The 25,892-nt window shown below is 35.8% G+C and overlaps 2 protein-coding genes across 2 annotated transcripts in view; one reads left to right on the top strand and one right to left on the bottom strand.

The window, feature by feature from the left end:
• TPR (translocated promoter region, nuclear basket protein) overlaps positions 1–9,407 on the bottom strand; it is a 63,837-nt gene extending 54,430 nt beyond the window's left edge. The window contains exons 1-5 of the mRNA XM_012647834.1: positions 9,235–9,407; positions 8,560–8,868; positions 7,042–7,146; positions 5,179–5,252; positions 994–1,090 (exon numbers count right to left, since the gene is read on the bottom strand). Coding sequence (XP_012503288.1) covers positions 994–1,090; positions 5,179–5,252; positions 7,042–7,146; positions 8,560–8,868; positions 9,235–9,304 — 655 coding nt within the window. The 5' untranslated portion in view covers positions 9,305–9,407. The remainder of the gene's footprint in view (positions 1–993; positions 1,091–5,178; positions 5,253–7,041; positions 7,147–8,559; positions 8,869–9,234) is intronic.
• A 28-nt stretch (positions 9,408–9,435) lies between these two features.
• Positions 9,436–25,892, top strand: part of LOC105813191 (chromosome unknown open reading frame, human C1orf27) — a 34,396-nt gene continuing 17,939 nt past the window's right edge. Inside the window, exons 1-8 of the mRNA XM_012647833.1 lie at positions 9,436–9,634; positions 13,744–13,864; positions 16,297–16,431; positions 18,856–18,951; positions 21,140–21,246; positions 22,301–22,337; positions 23,148–23,288; positions 24,780–24,875. Coding sequence (XP_012503287.1) covers positions 13,766–13,864; positions 16,297–16,431; positions 18,856–18,951; positions 21,140–21,246; positions 22,301–22,337; positions 23,148–23,288; positions 24,780–24,875 — 711 coding nt within the window. The 5' untranslated portion in view covers positions 9,436–9,634; positions 13,744–13,765. The remainder of the gene's footprint in view (positions 9,635–13,743; positions 13,865–16,296; positions 16,432–18,855; positions 18,952–21,139; positions 21,247–22,300; positions 22,338–23,147; positions 23,289–24,779; positions 24,876–25,892) is intronic.

The following is a 25,892-nucleotide window of genomic DNA, read 5'->3' as shown; positions in this document are numbered from 1 at the left end:
GGCTCAGGTGATCTTCCTGCTTCAGCATCCTGTATTAGTAGCTGGGACTATAGGAGCATGAATGACATCACGCCCAGCTAATTACTTTTATTTTCTCTTTGTAGAGATGGGGTCTCGCTAAACTGTTGTTCAGGGTGGTCTCAAACTTCTAGGCTCAAGTGATCCTCCTGCCTTGGCCTCCCAAAGTGCTAGGATTACAGGCACGAGCTAGTGTGCTCAGCCCTTTTGTTTTTTATATTTCATAAATGTCCAGGTGTTTATGAAAATAATTCTTCTAATTTTAATTACTGCTAGCTAATCAACATAATCAACAAATACTTTGAAGTAACTCTTTTCTGAGACTGGAAAAGTATACTTACCTAATTGAATATTATTGTATAGCAACATAAGTATCTGAAAATTCTCTCCTTTGTTTTATAGAAATAAAAATTTTCAAAAACCATAAAAAAAGGACCAAAGGGAACTTTATACCATTAACTACTTCAGAGTCAAGTTCACCTGAATATATCAGCTGTGCTATGTACTATATTCTATCTTTACATATCTTATATTCCTGCCTCCTAAACTTCCTTCAGCCTGTTTTTAAATACGGGTTCTTCTTCCAGCTTCTTATATTAAACCGTTACAGATAACAAGGATGTCTGTACAAAATGAAGAACAGTAATTCAGCCTTTACACTGAACATTTCAACTGTTACCAGTTTGTTATTATAAATAGTACTGGAGTAAAAATCTTTGCATGCAAAACTTGGTCCAAATTATAACTTCTTTGACATGTTTTTCATCTGTGCACTTTGCAGACACTTCTTTAAACACTTGATAATGCTTTAAAGATAAGTGAGTAAGAAAAAGAACAGGATATCACACTGAACTCTATCTATACTGAGCCACACCAAAGAAACATCAGCAGCAAAAACAAATTGGGGATTAATTCCTAGCACTATTCGAAAAAAAAGGGAAAGAATGGAGTTAAAGCCAAAGCACTTCTTCATACCTGTTAAATATTCAAGTTCTTGAGACAGTCTCTCATTGGTTCTAATTAAGTCTCGTTTCTCAGCTTCTAATTCTTCCTTTGTTCTTGTAAATTGGCTCTGTCATATAAAGAAAAAATTTAAGAAAATCAAGTTGAACAATACAGGAAATTGAACATAGAATTGTCACTGTAGTTAACATTAGCTGCAGTTTAAAAATGATTGGTTTTCTGTCACTCATAATTTATACATCCAAAAGTTTAAAACTACTCGACATTTCTATTCATACTTTGGATTTTTAAAACAGTTTTTCTAGGCTGATAACAATTTTTCCCAAGTCCCTTTGTATTACATGGAAGTGTCCTAATTGCTTCAACAAGCCTTTACAGGACATTTAATGTGCTTCTAATTATTTGCCTTCAAAATATAGTCTGAGGAATATCATGGCATTTGTAGTTCAAATTACTTCTTAAGAAAGATCCCTAGAAATGAAATTACTTGAAATAATATTTATTTTGTCAAACTGCTTTGCAGTAAGACAGTTTACGTGCTTTTCTTTGAATTATAAGTACTAATTGCAAGCCACCCATGACAGAAATGATTATTCAAATACAGTGAGAAAGAGAGAGATGTTAACATGGGGGTGTGTGAAAAATAATTACCTTATTGTTGTTTTATCTGCATTTTTCTGATTACAAGCAGAGAAACATTTCATACTGCCATTGGCCATTTATATAGCTTCCTCTTTGATTTTTTAAAAAAACTTCCTTTGCCCTTATCTCCCTTGAATGATTTCCTTAAAATTTGAAAGTAGTCACGTATTAGGGACATAAACACTATCATATTTTTACTGAAAAAATACTTTTTAATCATTTATTGGCCTTTTAGTTTATGCAGAGATTTTTATATTTCTACTAGATTGAGTCTATCACTCTTTCCCGTCATAAGTTCTTATACTGTTTTTATGCTTAGAAATTTTTTTAAATAAAATGTTATTGTGTATATTGAAGGTTTATGACATGATGTTACAGGATATATATAGAACGATGGTAACCACAGTGAAGCAAATTAACATATCACCTCACAGTTATTTTTTTGGGAACGAGAGCAGCTAAAATCTACTTAACAAAAATCCCTAATACAATTTTATTAACTACAGTCCTCATGTTGTACATCTCTGGATTTGTTTATCCTATGTACTTGTCACTTTGTATCCTTTGACTCGCATCACCCCATTCCTCCCTGCCAACCACTGTTCTATTCTCTTTGCATATTTGACCTTTTTGTACATTCTACATGAAAGTGAGATCATGCTATATTTCTCTGTGTCTGGCTTATTTCACTTAGTATAACGTTCTACAGGTCTTTCTATGTTATAACACCTAGCAGGATCTCCTTTTTCAAGGCTGAATAATATCCAATTGTTTTATATATATACATAAACACATGTATACACACACACATGTATACACACACACACACTCCCCCTCATTTTCTTTATCCATTCATCCATCAATAGATAGTTAGGCTGTTTTCTTATCTTGGCTATTGTGACGAGTGATACAAGGAACATGGGAGTACAAGCATCTTGATGAGGTGTTGATTTCATTTCCTTTGGGTATATATCTAGAAGAGGGACTGCTGGGTCACATGGTAGTTTTAATTTTAATTTTTTTAGGACCCTCCATACTGTTTTCCATAATGGCTGCACCAATTTACACTCCCACCAACAGTGTACAAGGGTTTCCTCTTCTCCACACCCTCATCAACATTTATCTCTTTTTAATAGCCATCCTAATAGGGTGTGAGGTGTTATCTCATTGTGGCTTTCATTTGCACTTCCCTGATGATTAGTGATGCTGAGCACCTTTTCACATATCTCTTGGCCATTTTTATATCTTGTTTGGAGATATGCCTGTTCAGGTCCTTTGCCCATTTTCTAATAGGGTTGTTTTTCTGCTACTGAGTTCTACATGTTCTTTATATATCTTGGATATTAATCTCTTCTTAAATATGTGGTTTGCAAATCTTCTCCCATTCTTAGGTTCACTTTTCATTTTGTTGATTGTCTCAATTGTTGTGCAGGTTTTTAGTTTGATGTAGTCCCATTTATTTACTTTTACAGCTTGAGTTGTTGGTGTGATATCTAAAAAAATCATTATCAAGGCCAATGTCCAGGACTTCTTTCCCTTATGGTTTCATATCTTACACTCAACTCTTTTTTTCATTTTGGGTTGATTTTTGTGTATGAAGTAAATAAGATAAGGGTCCAATTTCATTCCTTTGTGTGTGGAAATATAGTCTCCTAACATGATTTATTGAAGAGATGATCCTTTCCCCATCATGTCCTCTTGGTGCCCTTGTTAAAATTAGTTTACTGTATATGTTTGGAGTTATTTCTGGGCTCTAGTCCATTGGACTGTGTTTTTATTTTTATACCAGTACCATACTGTTTTGATTACTGTAGTTTTATAATATAATTTTAAATCAGGAAGTGTCATGCCTCTAACTTTGATTTTTTTTGTCAGTGTTGCTTTGGTTATTCAGGGTTTTTTTGTTGATTCCATAGGAATTTTAAAATTGCTTTTTTTTCTACTTCTGTGAAGAATACCAATGAAATTTTAATAGGATTGCTTTAGATAGTATGAACATTTTAACAATATTAATTCTTCTGATCCATGAACATGGGATACCTTTCCATTTATTTGCTTCTTCAATTTGTTTCATCAATGTTTTACAGTTTTCAGTGTACAAATCTTTCACTTCCTTGGTTAAATTTATTCCTAAGTATTTTATTTTTTTTATTGCTGTTGTAAACAAGATTATTTTCTTGATTTCTTTTTCAGCAAGGTCATTATTTCTGTATAGCAATGCTACTGATTTTTGAATGTTGAATTTGTACCCTGAAAATGTACTGAATTCATTTATTCTAACAGTTCTTTTTGTGGAATCTTTGGGTTTTCTACACATAGGATCTTGTCATCTGTAACTAGAGGAATAAAATAATTTTATTTCTTCCTTTCCAATTTGGATGCCTTTTATTTCTTTTTCTTGTCTGACTGCTCTTGCTAGTACTTCCAGTACCATACTGAATAGAAGTGGTGAGAGTGGGCTTTCCTGCCTTATCCTGGATCTTAGTGGAAAAGCTTTCAGTTTCTTTTTTCAGATGTTTAATAAATTCTAATATTTTTAAGCTGCCTCATACTTTTTCTTCTTCAAAATTTTATGTGAATGCTGTTTTCCTAGGCTGTACATTCACAGCTTTTACCAGATTTATAAAGATTTTGTGACAGCTCCCTTCCTCAAAGGTGAAGATCCTCTGTATTGGTTTTTACTTCTATACTGTTTTCTATTCTCTATGTTGGTTCTTATATTAGCACTGAAATATTTTAATAACCATAGCTTTATAAAAACATATTAATATGTAACTATGCAAGCACTTTAAAGCTGATACTTCTTTTTCAGAATTATCCTAGCCATAACACTTTTTCCCCTCAGTCACCTTTAGACCTACCTTAACAAGTTTCAATCTCTCTCACTTCGAGATAACCAACATACATTAATTTATTACAGAAAACCTTCCCATCCTGAGAAATGCTATATCTCCATCTATAACAGTGTATTCGTAAGGTTTTCAGTAAAGAATTTGAGTTTTCTTGATACAGATCTTTTATATTCTTGTAGTTATTTCTAGGTATATTATGGGGCTTTTTCATTCCTAGTCAGATTCTGGGAATAGAATATTTTTTCTTTCGTTTAGAGATCTGAAGAAATTATCTTTTAACCCCAAGTCAAATTAAAATTTTACAAAAGCACAGCAAGAATCTAGCTGGTTAAAGAGTCACTGGGTATGACTTCATTTAAAAAATGGTCAGCAGTCCTCATGATATTTAATTTTTTATTGTTATCATTCCCCCAAGGAAATGATTACCAAATCCCCAACTGTATTACAATATTTGGAATAATGCCTTAACTATAGTAAGCATTCACTAGATAGTTTCTGCTGAGTAAAAGGAATATCTAATCAATAAAACATATAAAGATCTAATTAAGGAATTTATGTATACATGTTTTTGTTGGTAGCTTTTCCTAATAGGGTATTTGTTTCATCTTCCCATTGACAAACAACTGATAAACACAATCAGAATACAAAATATCCTCAAGCATCATGTTTACAATTTAGCTTTATTTATAGAAGTAACTTTTACCTGAATGGCAATATTGTGATCTTGAGCAATTTCGAGTTCTTTGTTTTTCTCAGTTAGTGCCTTCAGCTGACTGTCTGGATAAAATGAATTTTTTGAACATACACATGTTAGCTTACAACTTGCAATAAGTGTTTTTATCCAACTGTCACCCTTGCACATTTTAAGAATGAGGGAAACTGAAGCCCAGAAAGACTGAATTGTACATCAGATTCCAAAGTTATGAAGACATTCCAAATTTACTGTATTCCAGACCAAAATTTCAAATATGCTATCCTGTCTCCAAAATCAAGCACAAGAATTCTGGCCAACATTTATAGGAAAAAGTATGTGCAATTTCCTTATTTTTCAATGATATCTTCTAAATCAACATATATCATAAAAAACAGTGGATTGTATTTAGAAATAAGAAAAGTGAACTAAAAAGACAGGATTAAGAGAGAAAATAACATTTAAATTACATAAAATGTACATGTAACAAATTACAGCAATGGATATTTGCAATTCCACTTGTTCATCACTCTAAACAGAGCCTTTAATGTGGATGAGAAAAGTATGCTTGATACTCAATTATCAATTCCTTGATCTCCACTCAAAATGGGCTATCTTGCTTTATACATAGTTTCTCTTTCAAACAGATGCAGATAACTAGAAAGAATATACTTTTTGAAACTTTATTCCACTAAAATGCATTTATCTTATGTGCTGGCAATTTAATGACCAAATACATTATAACTAATTCCAATCTATTTAAGATTGGGGTAACTGTATACCCCAGGAAGGTATCTGATGTTTATCTAGGGTTAGCCTTATCTTCTCCCTCTCCCAGATCTCATGAAAGTAGTTATAATCACAGGCGTTTTTCTGAAATTCCTCAGCACCACTGCTGAACAGATTTTTTTATTATGCCAAGGGAAAACTATGTAAATAACGAACAAGATCTAACTATTTCTGTTCCATCACACATGTATACATATCATCATTCATATACATCGTGTTTTAAACATGACAGTGCCAAAAGTAGCTGAAAAAAGTTATAAACCAAACAGCTGATGGGCATGGATCCAGTAAGAGAGAAAGTTGAAAATTTTAATGATTCCTTTGACTGTGAGCTTCCCGTGTTCCTTCTCCATCAAATTAAAATTGAACTATATTTAATATCACTGAATTAAGCCGTTAGTCTGTAAGATCTTTCCTGACGTTAGCTTTCTTTAATCACAAGCAAAGCACAAGACACATCATTCTTGTAAGAAATGTCAGGGTCTTTAACTAAGATCTTGTGTAGCATCTAAGATTTAACAATGTAGAAAATCTAAGATGGAAATTAGTTATCCACCTTTCTCAGGAACTAGGTCTTAAAGAGGAAATATCCTGAGATTCATAGATATTTATAAAATTTAAAACAGAATAAAGAGAGTTAACATATAAATGAAATCAACAGGCTTTAATTCTTTACCATAAAAATAATTAAGTCATTCTCTTTAAATTACTTCTTCAGTAGCAGAATGCTTTAGTCTCTTCAAAAGGCTTTCAAAAATATCATTTGATATGTAAAGCTGTGTAAGCAGATGGACACACAGGTCTAACCATTTTATAAACAATCACACATATTATGATTTACACATGGCAAAACTTCTTTTAATAGCAACTCAAAATTAGAACCTGTGTCTCCTGACCATTAAGCCATGTGTTCTTACAAAGTGTTTACCCTGGAGTGAAAAATTCAAAATATTACCATAAACAAAAACAATGACGTTTAATCAGTATTTTCGTATATAGTAACCAAATGTTTCCAAAGCATACAAAGGAGTGTCTGAAAATCTCAACACTCCAAGAATACTTATAAAGAAGTGATCAAATACTTACTGAGTTTCTCTAGCTCAACTCGTAAGCTTTGGCATTCTCGCGTTTCATTCACAAGTCTCTCCTGACTGTGGGATAGCCTCTTTTCTATCTCAAAGTACTGTTGTTCTACAAAAGACAAGCAAAAAAATAATAACAATAAACTAAAACACACATGTACACACATTGTCAATACTGCTATTTACTTCTAATAACTTGGATTTTAAAATTTAAGATATAGTATTGGAATTGCACTCCCAATAAGAGAATCTGAGTAAAGATAATTAGGTTGAGCACTGAGAAGGACTTATCTTCCAAATGACTAACATGACAAAAGAAAATAGGTCTAAAAGGGTTTTACAAATGAATTTTTTTCAAGACAGGCAACATGTCTTATTTATCTTATTCCTTACCTTAGACATCAGTAGACAGCTCAGCATTAAGCAGACTAAAAATAAGTATTTATTAAATGGAGAAAAAAATTGTTTAGATTAAAAACTGCTTTGCTTTAAAAGGCTTGTTTTAAAGTAGCCAAAATAATATCTGAAAGTATAAAATTACTAAATTTATGTAAAAGTGTGTAAACTTCCCGAGGGTAGGAATTAAGTCTGTCTTGTTCAGCACAGTATCAGGCACACAGAAGACGCTCAATATTTATTATGTAAATTAATGAATAGAATGCAGTGTTCTATACTTACCTGTGAATTCACAGAACTAATTTTCACAATCAATTCTGCTTGATAATTACATTTTTGAAGTGAAAATTTATTGTTTCCAGTCAATTTAGCAAAAAACAGTTACTAATTTTCCCAAACAAATGGTAAACCAAACACAAGAGGAAGTTGTATTTTGCTGATGGTAATTACTAGTCTTAATCTTTTCCCAAGGATGTTCCAGCCACTATTACTGATAACTTTCTTATTTGAAGGCCCACTTTCGCTAATTATAAGCAGATCTTAATATATTTGCTACCAAATTCCAACTTTTAGAGAAAAATCGATATTTTAAACCTATTTACTGCACATTCACTGTGTTTCCAGCGCTGTCTTAGGTACCTAATGTTCATTTTTGTCAATATCTAGTTCGTTATGGGATCACAGGCCGACAAACTGAACAAGTGCACAAAGTGGTCAATTGGGCAAAGGCCTATGAATGCAGGTGACAAGGAAACAGGATGGAAATCACTATCATTTAAAGTGCAATTATGCATGCAGATAAGGTACCCTAGGCTTAGAGAGCAAGGGGTCGCAGAATTTCGCAAGTCCGGTGTAAAAAGACCCAAACTCCTGTTTGTTGGACAAAGTTAAGCGTCCCTATATGAGAGCACCCTCATTACAAAGAAAACTGAAACAAACGTGGATTCTAACGTTTTGTGAAAAGGCTTCTTCTTATCACACTGTGGGGAGTGGAAAAGAGAAGGCCTAGGATGCCAGAGGAGTCCAGGAAGTGGTGCTACACAGAGTGCGAGCTTGCGAGGGGGAAGATCAAACGCAGCTCCGGAGACGAGCCCAAAACCAAGGGCTGGAAGACCGACTCACTTACCGCTCTCCACCTTAAATTTCTCGTGCCGCCCCTTCAGGCCATCGATCTCGGATTGCTGATCAGCAAGGAACTTCTCAAGTTTGTTCTGCACAGACTTAGGCAGCTTATTGAGCTCCGTGCGCTCCAGGACTTGCTGCAACACCGCCGCCATGTCGGTCGGGCCGGGGCCCACGGTGGCAGTGGCCGACGGAGTAGAAGCCGTGAAGAAAGGCGAAGACCAAGAGGACCCAGAAGCCTGGGACGCCGCGTCGGCCGCCTCGCTCGGTGGCTCGCGCGCGCCTGCCCGCCGGAGACTCCCGCGGCGGTACCCTGGGAAATCGAGTCCAGCCTTAGCGGCAGCACTGGCGGCCCAACACCGCCCGCGCCCAGACCGCGCACGCAGCTGCCGGGAGCTGTGCAACCTGGGAATCCGAGTTCAGAGGCTGCCTCTGAGTCTGTTGTGTACCCCAATTTCCGGCTCCCCGCTCCACCCACTTCGGGCCTCGCAGGGCTCTGGGAAACGTAGTGTTTTTCTCTTTCCCTTCCGTAAACCCAATCCACACCGCCCACTGCGCTTCCTCCCTTCTCCCCGCCCCCCGGCTCTCCTCGCTCAGCCGCGTGACTACTGTCCGCGCGGTGGCGCCACATACATACTCGTCAACCCACGTCCCTTCTTGAAGAGCCGGGCGTCCTTACCGTCAAAGCCCCGGGATGCCATGGGTCGTCCTTTTTGGCGGCTTCTGGACACTGAGCCACTAGAGGGCATCGGTCCCGGCAGGGCTGGACGGTAGGCCTTGGGCTACCGCCACGCTCTCAATGGCGCCCGGAAGGGGGCGGGGTGGCGACCGCAGTCGCTTTGGCTGTGGCTCTGCAGGGAAGGGAGGGTGGGCAGTTTGCGTCATCAATCTGCGCCACCTGACTCTTGAGACCCGGTGTTGGAGTGGGAAGTCGGTCGCGTTCTGATGAAATCATTGGCTGTGGAATTGGGACCGGAGGGTAATCTAGCTCCTAGAGGCTGGTACTTGCACCTTAACCCTCCATCTCCAGAGGACAGTTTGACGGATTTTTCTGCCACGAGTGCACATTCTGAAAGCAGGTAAGACAGCCTAAGGATGTAATACGTGTGTATGTGCACTCTGTGACACAGAGCTCCCTTTTTAAGGGAGAAAGAAAGGGACAGAGTGCAGGAAACATATGGATTGTCACTCTGGTACACACCTTTGACAAATTTACCTTATGCGAAACGGGCTTTGGGGCGTGGGGGAGGGAGGATCCTGAGTGATTTAGAAGGAATTTAAGTATCCCGGTTAATTTTTCAGGAAGAGGGTTAAAAGAAACCGAGAGTTTGAGTGTAGCCTATGTTTTAATGTTTCATTGCAGGAAGTGTTACCTAACATCATGTTGATGTTTTAAACTTGAAAACCGTTGTAACTAAAGTTTTTAAACACATTCTTAAAAGCCGCTTCCCACCCTGCCACCATAACAGAATTGCTTGTTTCCAAATCATAATTCTGTAATTTCTAAGCTCAATTTATCATTACTTCATGTTTGGTTACTTTTCTGAAAGAATTTATTGTAAATAAAGCATTCCTAATGTCGTCCTCTTTGCAGTTCCCACAGTCGTGGGCTTTCTGTGAATTGGTGATTTAGTTCTCACGTGAAATTTATTCTTTTTTTCTCTAGTTCATACTTTTGAATCTGTTGTTCTGAAGCCATCTAAGAAATATAAACAGAAGCATCTTATGATATTTCGTGATAATGAAAGTAAATTAGTAATGAGCTTAAGGTTGATTTTTTCCTCAAAAATATTTTATAAATAAGCACTTTAAGGTTGCTGGAATGTGAAGTACTGTGCTATGTCCTAGGCGCACAGTATTATCATACTGTTGATCTATCATTTGGGAAGTGCAGATATTTTGTACTGAGAGTCACAGAACCCTAAAATTGGATAGGTTTTCAGATCTGTGAGGATCCAAATTCTTTAGTTAGTGGATTAGGAAACCAGAGTCCAGGGAGGTTGAGTTGTCTTAGGTCACAGTGCTTAGACCACAGAAACTTTGGCTGATGCACAACATTTTGGGAAAATTGTAACTGTGTAAGGCAAGATACAGTTGTCCCTTGGTATCCATGGGGAGTTTGTTCCAGGGTCTCCCAAGGATACCAAAATCTGTGGATGCTCAAGTCTGTTATATAAAATGGTGTAGTATTTGCATATAACCTACACTCATACTCCTGTATTCTTTAAATCATCTCTACATATATCTAATAGAATGTAAATACTGTGTAAATAGTTGTTATACTGTATTATTTAGGGAATAATGACATGAAAAAAAGTCTATACATGTTCAGTACAGATAGAACCATCATTTTTTTTTTTTTTTTTTGAGACAGAGTCTCACTGTGTTGCCCAGGCTAGAGTGCCGTGGTGTCATCCTCGCTCATAGCAACCTCAAACTCCTGGGCTCAAGCGATCCTCCTGCCTCAGCCTCCCGAGTAGCTGGGACTACAGGCATGCGCCACCATGCCCGGCTAATTTTTTCTGGATTTTTAGTTGTCCAATTAATTTCTTTCTATTTTTAGTAGAGACGGGGTCTCGCTCTTGCTCAGGCTGGTTTCGAACTCCTGAGCTCAAACGATCCGCCTGCCTCGGCCTCCCAGAGAGCTAGGATTACAGGCGTGAGCCACCGCGCCGGGCCGGAACCATCATTTTTTTTCTGAATAGTTTGAGTCCAGGGTTGGTTCAATCGACAGATACAGAAAACACAGATACAGAGAGCTGACTGTATACATTTTTAGTAGTGTCTTTTATAAAATATGGTTGACTACATTTAAAAATTTTGAAAGAGCTCTAAAGAAAAATTTATCTGACATTCATCCAGGTTTCATAATCAAATAGATTTTCATCTCCCTATTGCATTCAATTTCTTACATATTAATTTGGCTGGTAGGTGATACTGGGGAAATAAGGTTAGAAGATTAAATATAAGTTTGGAGTTGCTTGTTATTTCTTGCAAGAATTAAGAATTATTAGGGCAGAAGGAAAAGGAATAGAATAACATGACGAAATAAATATATAGAACTACGTACCTTAAGGTTACAGTCCCCATCCCCAGGTGGAGGACTGAAACGGTCCCTGGCCTGTTAGGAATGGGCCACACAGCGGAAGGTGAGCAGTGGACTAGCTAGCGAAGCTTCATCTGTATTTACAGCCCAAGTTTCATCTGTATTTAACCGCCACTCCCCATCGCTTGCATCACTGAGCTCTGCCTCCTATCAGATCAGTGGCAGCATTAGATTCTCATAGGAATGTGAACCCTACTGTAAACTGTGCATGTGAGGGGTCTAGGTTGCATGCTCATTGTAAGTATCTAATGCCTGATGATCTGAGGTGGAGCTAAGGCAGTGATGCTAGTGTTTGGGGAGCAGCTGCAAATACAAATTATAATTAGCAGAGAGGTTAGACTGCACAGAGACCATAATAAATCAATTGCTGGCCGACTCATATCAAAACCCTATGTGGCAAGTGACAATGTAATACTAATAGAAATGAAGTGCACAATAAATGTAATGCACTTGAATCATTCCGAAACTATCTCCCCTGCCCTGGTCCATGGAAAAATTGTCTTCCATGAAAAAATTGTCTTTCCCTGGTGCCAAAAAAGTTGGGGAGCACTACCTTAAGGCATTACTAAAAGTTGACAGCCGTTAACTAGAGGCATCAGTGATTTGCACAGGGAGTTCTAGACTTAGTCTTTAAAAAATGGTATTCAAACCTGATTCACTTTTCACTGTTGTCAGAAAAGAGACAGGAAGAAATTAATGCATTTTGAGACAAAACTGAACAGGTTTTTTGAAACAGTAACAAAACAGCATCCAATAGGTCATTTCAAACTTGAACACATTTTCTGAGCTTTAATTTTAGAGTAATGCAAAACTTCCTTGTGACTGGAGTTTACTTTACTGGTGTCAGATATACCATACCAGCATATCTGTAGCCTTAACTCTGTGGTATTGAATAAGATTCAAATTCTTTACAAAACCCAAATTACTATTATTAAATATCTCTAAGTTGCAGTATTCAAAATGCTGCAACCAACTATGTTCCTACAGTCTCTGTTTGTATCTATTTTATAGGCTTTTTGAATATCATCTCTGTACGTTTTCATCTTCTGCACTGAATGTGAGCCCTTTGATCATTCATTATTGACTAACTTTTTTATTCAGTATCTTTGGTTTTAAGCCACAGAAACTCAAATCAGAGGAGCATAAGCCAGTAGGGGGAATGAATATACTGGTTTCCATCCACAAACTGGAGACAGAGCAGAATAGAAACTATCCTTAGTAATGACTTAATTGAGAGACTGGTTATGATTCCTCAGTATGAATGTAGTATTAAAGAACATGGATTTTAGAGCCAGACTGTCTAAGTTTAAATCTCATCTTTGCCACTTATCAGCTTTGTCACTTGGGCAAGTTATTTAATTAATCTTTTTCATTTCATTTTCTTCATCTGTAAAATGAAAATTACAGTAATAGTACCTACCTCATGGTGTGTTTGTGACTATTAAATGTTACATGTAAAGTACTTAGAATAATGTCTTGTACCAAATAGAAGCTATAGAAATGTTATTACATTGTTATTTATCTGTTTACGTAACTCTTACTGTATTAGGTGTTGTTCAAGGGAAAGATCAGGTGTTATTCATCTTTGTGTTAGCCCACCTGGCACAGTTTCTAGCAAATAGTAGTTCTTCAGTATATGTTTATTGAGTAAATGAATTTGATTCTTCTCCCTCTCAATGAGCTATTCAGAAATCCATCTTTTCTATTTTAGAAATGAGAACACTGAAGCTTAGCAATAGATTATCAAAGAAAATGCAACTAAGGAGAAGATCTAAAATAAGAAATCAGGTGTGTTGATAACTCCAAGTTTAGTGTCCTTTCCCTTATACCAGATATGAGAAATAGGTTTGATCTCTTCTGTCAACTGTGGTTGATTGGTAGTTGTTTCCTGAAGCACTGTGTTGAAAAGAATTCTATATTTGAACTTTGCAAGAAAGAATACTCTATTTAATAAGCAATCACTGCAAGGCACGGGGTAGTATCGGGATAGTACCACTTCTCTCCCTATACTACCCCCATGATAAAAACATTATAAATTATATTTAACCTAAAAATGCTATTTATTTTTTTCTTATAATTTAGGAGATTGAATTAGTTATCAATAATGGGAAGAACCTACATTGTGGAAGAGACTGTTGGCCAGTATCTTTCAAACATCAATCTCCAAGGAAAGGCTTTTGTCTCTGGCCTTTTAATAGGACAGGTATGTATCTTTTATTATGAATTTATTGATAAAACAAATGACCTGTTTATTTAAAGTTAAAGGATATTATTTAACAATAAACTCAAGTTTGGGAGATATAAGGATGGGATGTAGAAGAAATAAATTTAATATGAATTGTTGAGGCAGTATGTGGAGAAGTAGGACAAACCTAGTCCAGGTTTTCTCAAGTCAGAACACGTTCCCTTTTGACCATGTAGAAACGCTAGAATTAGAATTTTCATTGACCAGATGATTTACATTTTGTTGTCTTTCCAAAGTATTTTGTACTCTCTTCTAATCTTTATTACTTTCTGGTTATCTAATTCTTTATGAAAGAAGCTTTTGATAATTTTATTCCCATTCTAATTTGTCTTATTTCAGACTTGTGACGAGAGTGGTCATATTTTTTTTAGATGCTACAGGACCCATTATTATTGAAATTTTTCTTTTAAGTTGGTTCATTAGAAAGGAGGAGAGAAAGGGATTAGGGGAAATTTGGAAATTAGACAAATTCTATTTTCCTCATAGAGTTAAGTCTTAAAAATACATAAAATGGAACAGAGATTTGGACACTTAGGAAAAAGCATAAGCAGCCACTGATTTATTATAATTGAAAGAAGAATGTGTCAATCATCAGGACGACTGGTCAGCAATACAAAGCAAAAAAAAAAAGAAAAAGGAGAGTCTCGCAGGCAAACTGGCTACATCTATCCAAACACTAAGGGGAGAATGCACTGTGGCCCAAGAAGTTGATTTTGAGGCCTAGTAGCAAATAAAGCTCTCACTGTGACAATTTGCTTTTTGACTATCTTCGCCTGATGTCTTAGAATCTTCAAATTGCATAATTAACTTTCCGTATTCTCAATCTTTCTCTATTTGCAAGCTACTTTCTTTTCTAATTTGATGCCCTGTGTTATCTACGTATCAAGAATGCACAGCACAGAGGACTCCTGTTCAGATTCCTTCATGGCATTCCAGTTTTCTGTATCATTCTGAAAGAGCTTAGCTAATGTCAGTCTAGTCCTGAGAGACAGGTTCGTTTTCAGGATTTTTACAGATCAGATTTCTCAGTTTGCAAGACAGAGGGCAAATCTACACTGTTCACCCAGGTACTACTACCCTGTGAGACCTCTCATTAGACAGCCCGATTGTCTGTCTTGGCAATCACGTGAACTTTTGATTCAGGTTACTTTGCATCTAACCTGGGGCTCTCTTTGTTAGCAACTTTTTATTTAAAGTTTTTCCCTTTCCTTTATTTTCAAAATTTAAGGAAGAAGAGTCTTAGAGTTGTGATCATTGGACATAAAAGGTCAGGGACAAAGACCCTCTTTCAAACTTGTCTTACTAGATATAGGCTATTTCTAGAGCTCAGCAAAACCTCCGTCTTACAGATAAGTCACTCACAATTTAGGGCCTTCCTTCCAGTCTGTCTTCATGCTGTCTTTTCATTTCTTTCAGTATTCTACATGCTTGTTTCTTCTTTTTTATTCCAGAGTTCATCACCTTTCTCTCCTTCCCCTCAAGCTTGCCTGCTTCCTACTCTCGGGTGTCAGTTTCTTTATCTTTTCAAAGTTATGTTGTACATTTTATGAAAAAAGAGAAGCCTTTTTAACCAGGATCTACGTTCTTTTTCTGTATGTACATTTGAATGTAGCTTTCTGGAAACAACTTTTGTAGAAATAATTACTCTTTCTTTATTTTCTATCCTAAGATGGTGCTAATGATGGGAGTTTCGGGTCATGTGTGAGGATGACACTGTGCTAACTTGCATTATTAGCCTTATTTTCAGTCTTTTTATAGGAAACTTTCACTGTAGTGAAACTGAGCTTTTAAATGTTCCCTAAGTTTATCTTTAGATCTTCCACCTTTGATTACCATTTAATTGCTATTAAAACTGAAGAACATAGAATCAGGTATCTCTTTAAATTATAATATGTGTCCCAAATCCCCTTTGTTATTTGGTGGACACATATGTGCAGGCTTCCCACTATCATCATTTCAATTAAAGTAAGGTACACAAGGTCATTTGTTGCTTTATCTTACTGAAATTTTATATTTGCTAAACATCCAATCTGTTCAAATTATTTAGAAAATAATTATAACAGCTAGAAAATGGACTAAGCGTATACCTTTTAGTTAATGCAGATCATTCACTCATCCAGTAAACCATTTTTAAGGACCACTGTATGATTCACATTTGGGATGTCCAAATACATAAGAAGCTGATATTAAATACATTAAAAGATAACATGTAAGGGAAGTATGAGGCTCTTCTTGGAAATTAGTTTCCCTGCAGAGGCTATTAATACTATGAATATTAACAGTTTAACCTGCTACAAATATTACTCAATTTTTACATGTTGTAAGAGCTAAGACATCTGGTTCCTCAATCAGATATCACTCTGATAAGCTTCTATAATTTGTTTTTGAAGTGCTCTTCACAAAAGGATTATGTGATTCTTGCCACTAGAACGCCACCCAAAGAGGAACTAAATGAGAACCTCAAACATCCCAAAGCTAAGTTGGATAACTTGGATGAAGAATGGGCCACAGAACATGCTAACCAGGTCATCTTATTTGTTTCTTCATATAGTTAAGTTTGTGTTTATTTGACTAACAAAAAAAAAACAAGCACTTTCTTCTCGAGTTACTTGACTAATATTTAAGAGTACTCATTCTTAAGTTTTCAAAACTCGTAGAGTACATCAAAAGTAGTAGTGTTTTCTACTCTGTTTCATCCATGATTATACTTTATATTTGTTGCTAGACTCTGATAGACAGTAGCTCCATGGCAGACTTTCAGAGCTTCTTATTTTGAGAGGGGGTTAAGGTGAATGATTTGCCAATAATTTAGAATGTGACTTTAATACTTTGGTACCATGTAAATGGAGGGTAGGCAGACTGGAGACAGAACAAACAACATAGTTACAGCGATGGTCCAAAAGAGGATGATGTCAGTCTAACCTATACTCTGAACTTTGTGAGATCAAGAGTCACATCTGTTTTGTTTATAGCTATATCCTGAGTGTCCAGCACAGTATTTTAGTGGTTTATAATGGGAACTCAAAAATGCTGGATAAATGAATGCATGAATAAAACTAATACATTGGGCTAGAACTTCATTGCCAAGAATGAGCTATAATGAAGAAGATTTGGTGATCAAGTAGATTGGGAGTAAAGAGACATAGGGAAAGGATATCTAAAGATGAATGGGATTTTTAGCCTGGGTATCTAGGAGGATAGTGTTGCCATTATATAAGGAGGAAACAAATTTAGAGTGGGTGAGATGGAATGTTGAATAAATTAATCCACTTAAAAGTATTGATTGAATGAATTATACCATCTAATAAAGAGTGTTAGAGTAAGATAAAAATACAATTATTTCTTTCTCCAATCGACTTTAAATCTTTTAAATATACAAACATGTTTCTCTGTGTATACACATAGACATGTATTTGTGTTTATGATGGGGGCAGTATGTAGTTATAAAAAAAATTCAAGAAATATTTAATATTATTGTCTTTGTATTGCTATAAAGGAATACCTGAGACCTATAAAGGAATACCTAGTTTATAAAGAACAGAAGGTTAATTTGGCTTTTGATTCTGCTGGCTGGAAGATTGGGCATCTGGTCAAAGCCTCAGGCTGCTTCCACTGTGGCAGCATGTGCAGCGATCAGATGGTGAGAGAAGCAAGAGCCAGGGAAGAGGGTGCCAGGCACTTTTTTACCAACCAACTTTCATACAGGAACTAATAACAGTGAGAACTCACTTATCCTTCTCCCTAAGGGAGGGCATTAATCTATTCATGAGGGATCCATCCGCGTGACCCAAACACGTATTATGCTGTGTTTGATCCAACATTGGGGATCAAATTTCAACATGAGGTTTAGGGAGACAAACATCCAAACTATAGCAACTGTCTTCTAAAGTAAATATTAAATATTTTAAAGTTAAATTCCCAGTGGCTTATAAATAACTTCCTATTTAATTTTGCTTTTGGTCTCCTATAAAATGTTATATTGTATATATATATATATATATGTATATACACACACACAGAAAGAATAAATGAATTTATACAGTAATTTAGATTAACCTTTTTCCTTCTAGAAAGAAATGATTTTATGTGTTGGTGATTTTAAAAAGGTATGCAGGTTTCCTGTGCTAAATATGAAAATCTTGTCAAATTTGTGTTACTATAATAAATAGAATTTATAAAACCAGAGGGAACCACAAGCAGACATAATGCAAATAAAATACATTAGGGATTAGACTCTGGTGTCTAATTTTCTAAGACTAAACTTTGTGATTGTTTGCTTATACATTAAGTAAACAGAAGCTAACCAAAGAACTCTGCTCTCTGAGTATAGACAGTAGAAAAAAAGTCATCTATAAAAATACAAGGTTGTGTATAAGGTCCATGGGAAAACTACACCGAAGTCCTATGGGAGCTCAGAGATCAAAGGATCAGGGAAGGCAGCTTCCTTAAGCTGACTTTGAAGTATCCAGTAGAGGTCAGATGTGTAAAAACATAAGAGAAAGTCAGTTCAGGCTAAGGAAACAGCCTGAGTAAAGGCATAGAGTTAGAAAGCCTAGGAGTATGTGTGGATAACAGTGAGTAGATTTTGGCTGATACTTTATTTCAGAGAAAGTAGTGTCAAATGAGGCTCTGAATGTCAGATTGACCAGATTCTAGAAAGTCTGATATACCAGTCTAAGATAAGACTTGTATTTTATTTAGCTGGTAGTGGGAACCCATTGAAAAAATTTTAGAAGGTGTTTTAGTCTTTGTTCTTATGAGAAAGGGGTTTATTTATTGATGTAGCTAAAGGATGTTGTTATCAGATGGTTTTATTTGTAAAGTAGTTTTAAGTTAAAAATCTAAGGACACTCTAGGAGGATATTTAAGCACTCAAGCAGACTCAAGCAGAAAAGAATGCATATAATGCCAAATGCTTTTATTAGCTAACACTTTATTTCTATTTTTAGGTATCCAGAATGTTACCGGGGGGACTTTTGGTTCTTGGAGTATTTATTATTACTACTCTAGAACTGGCAAATGATTTTCAAAATGCCCTGCGCAGAGTAAGTCTGATATATTTAATAAGATCAGAGTTACACGTTATTTTCATTGACTATGAATATATACAATAATGATCCTAGGCATATTTAGGTTTGTGTTCCATATCCTTTATGCTGGGATTATGTTGAAACAGCTTTTTCCACCCAATTGCTTAGATAGCTTGAGTGTAATAAATGTAAATATTTGTATTTTCAATCAGAGCTGTCTTTATTTTAAAGATAATTTCTAACTATTATTAAACAAGTTACAATGCTTTAAGTTTTTCTTGTGTAATAGCAGTATTCTGCTAGATCTTACATTTAGTAACAAGTGATTGCTAGTATATAAAATTAATAGGTGCTGAGATTCTTCTCCTTCTGTTCCATTCTCTTAAGATTTTGAGAGTAAAACATAAACAACAATAAAATATTTATTTTTTATTCCTGGACAGAGGATCTATCCTGAATCCACTGTATCTTTTGCTTTATTGCTATATCAGAGAATTGGTTAACATAGTCTAAAAATAAATACGAAGGTCCACAAAGTGTTTTTCCTTAAACCCAAACCTAAGGCAAACTCTGCGCAGCCAGTTTTCATCTCTTTTTGCATTCAAGATCCAAATGAACTTTCGAAAGGGTATTTCATGCCCCAAGAAAAGGGGGTCTCATAATCTTGAGAAGCACAAAACCTCACAGAATCCCCCCAGAACTTTTTTTTAGATAAAAAATGTGCAGCTAAGAACCCCAGATTCTACAGTTTCTTCCAGTTTTGTAACTTCTGTCAGATGTCCCGCCCTAAGCCTTTGATATTTGCACCTTAGGGAGTAAGAGAAGAAAATGGAGATATTCTCCTCCCTGGCAAGTTGTTCAATCTTCTGCCAATTTTTTCATTTTAAATAAACTTATCTCTTTCACAGTTGTTTATCCTCTCTGGCACTTTGCAATTTAATCTAAATCTGTATATTTAATATTAATAGCATTTGTTGTGCATCCTTTCGTGGTTGGAGGTGAACTGAATGGGGTGAATATGGGCTCAGTGCTAGAGAGATACAGTCAGATTCTTCATCCTTTTGCTTTTGTATCATTTGTTCCTAAGAATCAGATAAAACTTTAGAAATGCTGTATCTCTGAAATTGTTCCGTTTCAATGATCTAACTTTGTATCTATTGGCCAGCATTGAGAGATACTGTAAGAAATAACCTTCTAAAACTTGTCACCGTCACCTGTAAGATTTATTGTTAAGAATGTTGTTTATTATATTATATAATATTGTGTGTCTGGGAGAAATTTTTTTTATACAGTCATCAAGAAAGTTGTACTTCTTCTTTGAAAACAAACAATTATTTGTTTTCAGCTTATGAATCATTGGAATTATGTAACAAATTAGATGTCTCTGTGCATGTTATTGTTAGAAAGCTTAGAGCCAAATGTGTAACATCCCTTATATCAAGTATGCATTTTTAAGATTCTTATTGCTGACATAAATTTATGTTACTGTTCTGATTTTTTTACTTTTAAGTTTTTACTACATTTTATGTGTCCTTAACCTTAAGTCTTTTCTGACTTTTAAATAGGAAACACTAAATGGGTTACATGCTCCATTTTTGTAGTTAAAATCATTTGTCTTTCTCATTCTAATTAAAATAGTCTCTTCTATATATCATGTAAATGCTAGTTGCCCCAAATTAATTTTTCATATCCAGTTCTATTTAAAACCTAATTTTTTTGTAAATCCCTAAAAATAGAATCTAAAATGTTTAATGATGAGTTTCAGTCTTTATTTTGAAGAAAAGAAAAATTTGTGGTGGTATGCGCCTATCTCCTCTGGAGGCTGAGGCAGAAGGATAATTTTACCCTAGAAACTCGAGGCTGCAGTGCACTGTGATTGGCCTGTGAATAGTAGTACAGTACCACTGTACTGTAGCCCGGGCAACATAGCAAGATTCCGACTCTAAAAAAAAAAAAAAAAAATAGCCAGGCTTGGTGGCATGTGCATGTAGTCTCAGCTACTCAGGAGGCTGAGGCAGCAGGATCTCTTGAGTCCAGGAGTTCAAAACCAGCCTGAGTAACATAGCAAGACCTGTCTCAAAAAAAAAAAAAAAAAAATTAATGATAGAAGCATGGAATTTTAAAGCATAGGGGCATTATAATTGTCTTTTTTCCATGCTGACTTTTTTTTTTCATTTTGCATTGATGTATGTTTTTCTTTCAGCTTATATTTGCTATGGAAAAGTCTATGAATAGAAAGAGACTGTGGAATTTCACAGAGGAAGAGGTCTCAGAACGAGTGACACTTCACATTTGCTCTTCTACAAAAAAGTATCTTTTATTTAGGAGTTTCTGTTTAAAAGTATATGGTACCAAAATAATATTCCTGCAAGTTTTTCCCCCACTTATTTAAATCATCATTATTTTGAAAGTAGGCATAGTTTTGTATGCTTTTTGGTAAATAACGTGATTAGAGCTGCCAATAATAATAGCAATAATGGTTAAATTATGTCCCAGGGTTATATAGAGTTTGAGAGTGATAGCAGAGACTCAGGATTCTGAATGCTTTACCAGCTATCTACCCTATACATCCAAGCACAATAGATCCCCCAGAGAGATATAAATGCCCAGCTGACAGCTTAGGCAAAGTAATATTTTTATTATGTTAAAGTTTTTACCTCCAATTACTGTGGATAAAATGTGCAATTCAGAGCATAAATGTGCTGAGCTGGACAGTGTAGGACACCCAAGAAATTCTTATGTCTTGGCCAAGATCAAGTGGCACTAGAAGCCAGTTACAGGGCCTCCTTAGCTTCTCTCTTCTGCATCTTGCTAGGGGTAGGGTGCCTCCAATCAAGAGACAGACTCACCAAAGGAGTAATGCAATTAAAGAGCCCAGTTAGGACTTCTGGAAGACTAAATTTAAAAAGTGACCATTCCTGCAGAAGCTCAGCTTTTAACTTCTTTGGTATTTATCTGGACAGTTTCATTTCCAAGCCTTGTGATCCAATGAACATTCTGAGGCTTGACCCCGTCTAAAACAGTGCTCTTTTGTGTTATGGAGGGGGAATAGTTGAAATAAATTTCACAGGTGCTTTCATTCTATTCCTTGTGATTAGCAGGATTTATGAATGGTAGGTAATAGTTTTCAAGAACTGAAAGTGCTATAGTCAGAGCAATTTATATGTGTGTGTATACATACACACATGTTATATGTACACATACATATATAGATACATGTGTATATAGCTTTAAGTACATAAAGTGTCATGATTTTTGTAAGAACTCTTGGACGCATGTGTTTTTTTTAATTTTAATTTTTTTATGATTTATATTCTTTTGATTATCAAGAATTTTTGGTCATTTCTATCCTTAATTAGTAAAGAATATTTTGTCGAACTTACGATGTCCATGATCCAAAGGTAAGAAAAATTACTTTTTAAAGATTTTTGTGTTGTAAACTATTTTTAAATTAAAATTCAACTTTATATTTAGTTTTAATTATTTTGATTGCCATCACTTCCTATTGATGTCCACAGCCAACTGTAGTTTTTATTTTGAAATATGCACAATTTTATTGTAGGCAAGGAAAACTTATGGTTTTTTTTAATTGTTAAAATATCTTTGTTAAGCTTCTCCTAGCTTATTTATGCATTTAGTGTTATATTTGAGAAGCTGATAGTAAAAATGACAGAGTATTTTTGATATTAATAGCTGCAATGCCTAGCAAACAAGCTACTTGTATTCAGCCGAACCCAGACTAGCATTTTAATAAAGTGTCTAAAAGCAAAGTGAGAAAGTAACTTTGCAGTATTGTTAGCAAGGATGGGACAGGAAGAAAAATGTCTGGCATCTAGTAGTCGCTCAGTGATTATTTGCTCCACATCAGAATCTTCAGAATTGATAACTATGGAAGCTACAGGTGAAAGTTAGAAGAGCAAAGGGCTTTTCAGAATTCTAAACATGGAACTTTCCAATCTTTTTTCTGTCTGCCACTGGAGGGAGGGGGAGGGTTGCCAGGGTTGCTTAGGATGTATTGAAGAGTACTGAACTGAATGCATGCTTTATTTTCTATTTACTCCTAATCTATACCCCTTTGATCAAGGAATTTGCCCAAATATGTTGGATATCAGCTTGTATGAGTTACTGGGTTGTGCACTTTTGTGTTTTATTGATCATTGTGTTTTACCTAAATCACATCTATTTTATTTTTCTCCCTTCTCTACTGCTAGAGTTCAGCAAAACCGGCAGATTGGAAGTATCAAAATGGGTTATCAACCTCATGGCTTTCTTTAGAGTGTACAGTTCACATTAATATTCACATTCCACTTTCTACTACTTCTGTCAGCTATACTTTGGAGAAAAATACAAAGGTATCAGAGTAAACTGAATTTTCATTCATGATTGCTGAGTGAACAATCTACTTTTATTATGGTTGCCTGTGTCATTCATTTTTTTCCTACTATTTTTAATTTTTAAAAAAAATTTTTTGTGTCATTCATTTTATAATCCTCAAAAATTGCATTCTACTTATAATAACATTGTTATATGAGTGAGTTACATATTACCCCAGCCAGATTAGAAATATTTTTAGAGGTGGGACAATGTCATAATGCTAGCATGTTCAGTATTATAGATATATACTAAACATTTATTAATTAGCATATGTAAAGTATAATTTTTTTTTTTTTTTTTTTTTTGAGACCATGTCTCACCCTGTTGCCCAGGCTAGAGTGCAGTGGCATCGTTATGGCTCACTGCAACCTCAAATTCCTGGGCTCAAGCGAGCCTCCTGCCTCAGCCTCCCAAATAGCTGGGACTACAGGCACACACCACCATGCCCAGCTAATTTTTACTATTTTTTGTAGAGAAGGGATCTTGCTCTTGCTCAGACTGGTTTGGAACTCCTGGCTTCAAGCAATTCTCTGGCCTTGGCCTCCCTGAGTGCTAGGATTATAGTCATGAGCCATTGTGCCTGGCCTTTGTAAAACATAATTACGTAAAAAGTCATACTGTTTGGACTTTTAGCTTTCTCTTGGTCCTTAGTTTTGTTTTCCCTTTTCTATCCTTTTTTTCTTTTCTTTTTTTTTTTGAGATAGGGTCTCACTCTGTCCCCCAGGCTGCTGGAGTACAGCGGCCTGATCATAGCTCTCTGTAACCTCCTATTCCTGGGCTCCTGTTTCAGTAGCTGGCACTACAGGTGAATGTCACCACGCCCAGCTAATTTTTTTTTTTTTTTATAAATAGGGTCTCCCTAAGTGGCCCTGGCTGGTCTTGAAATCCTGGCCTCAAGTGATCCTCCCACCTCAGCCTCCCAAAGTGCTGGTATTACAGGTGTAAGCCACCATGTCTAACCCTTTTTTGTATTTCTATACCATTCTTTTGTTTATATCTCATTTTTCTTCCTTTTTCACACTGAAGAAGAAAAATGGAGGCTGGGTGCCTCTTTTTTTGTTTTTCTCAAAAAAAAAAAAGATGAAGAAAAATGGAGCTTGCTTATTTTTTCCTCTTTATTACTGCTTTATATTATTCATTTGAGGCTTTTTTTCTCATTTTTTTAAAGATAATGAATATTATTGAATTTTATTAACTGTGGTCTAGTAGTTAATAAGCCTTTTGAGTTTGTGATACAAATGTTAGTTTGGGATAAAGATCAGAAAAAACTATTATAAAATATGGATAATGTACTAAAAATTGGCAGTATGCTTTTTTCAATTTATGAGACTGGATTTAAGTATTGTATTACTGATACTTAGGGATCTTATTAATAATATTTCAGTGTATTATGTAGAAGAAAAAAGTAGAGACTAGGGAGTTTAATTGTGATGACATTGTATCTGAAAGATTTCTGTGTTGTATTTAAGAATGGACTTACACGCTGGGCCAAGCAAATAGAAAACAGTGTTTATTTGATTAATGGACAAGTTAAAGACGAAGATTGTGACCTATTAGAAGGACAGGTGAGTTCAGAGAAAACCATCTTATAAAATTATGTGTGCTTAAGGAAAAAATAAAAGATGACTTATCTTTAGTCTTTGCCTTCATGAAAACCAGTTTCATGTACTCATTTCAAAGGTTTTTTTAAAGTAAAAGGCAAATGTTTTTCTCAGAAAATGATGGGAGGAGATTATTTCTGATGTAATTGGAATCCTGAAACCTAAAGTAGAGAGTGTCTTCTGAATTCTCTCTAATCTTGAAACTGTAAACTGCTCACTTATCACTAAAGGCCACATGTTCTTCTGCCCTGACAGCTGTTTAAAAACTATGGCCATTTTCTAAGAGGTGTCTGGATGGGCTTCCAAAATAGCTTTAATCTAAAGGAAGAGGAATTTTGATGATCTCTCTCTTTAGAACAGGGGTCAGCAAACTTTTTGTAAAGAACCAAGTAGTAAATATTTTAGACTGGGCAGGCCAAGTATTGTCTTTGTTACAACTATTTAACTCTGCTAATGTAGCATGAAAGCAGCCACAGATGATATGTAAATAAATGATCATGCTTGTGTTTGAGTAGAACTTTATTTACAAAGACAGATGGCAGTGCAGATATTTGGCCCCGAGGCAATAGTTTGCCAGTCCTTGTTTTAGAGCTGCAGTCCCTAACACCCAGGCCACAGATTGATACCAGTCCATGGCCTCTTAGTGATGGGGCTGCAGAGCTCTGCCAACCTCCCCTCACCATGTCCTCCCTGAAATTTAGGAACCAGAGGCCACACAGCAGGAGGTGAGCAGTGGGCAAGTGAGTGAAGCTTCATCTGTATTTAAGGCCACTCCCCATGGCTTACATCACCACCTGAGCTCTGCCTCCCCCACTCCCCACTGTGGAAAAATTGTCTTCCATGAAACCGGTCCCTGGTACCAAATTGTTTGAGCTCAGGAGTTCGAGACCAGCCTGAGCAAGAGTGAGACCCCATCTCTGCTAAAAATAGAAAGAAATTAATTGGACAACTAAAAATATATAGAAAAAAATTAGTCAGGCT

Source organism: Propithecus coquereli, unplaced genomic scaffold, assembly GCF_000956105.1.
Source record: "Propithecus coquereli isolate 6110/MARCELLA unplaced genomic scaffold, Pcoq_1.0 Scaffold270, whole genome shotgun sequence".
Taxonomy (NCBI): Eukaryota; Metazoa; Chordata; class Mammalia; order Primates; family Indriidae; genus Propithecus; species Propithecus coquereli.
Note: the sequence above shows the minus strand (reverse complement) of the source record. Positions and strands in the feature narration are given on the sequence as shown.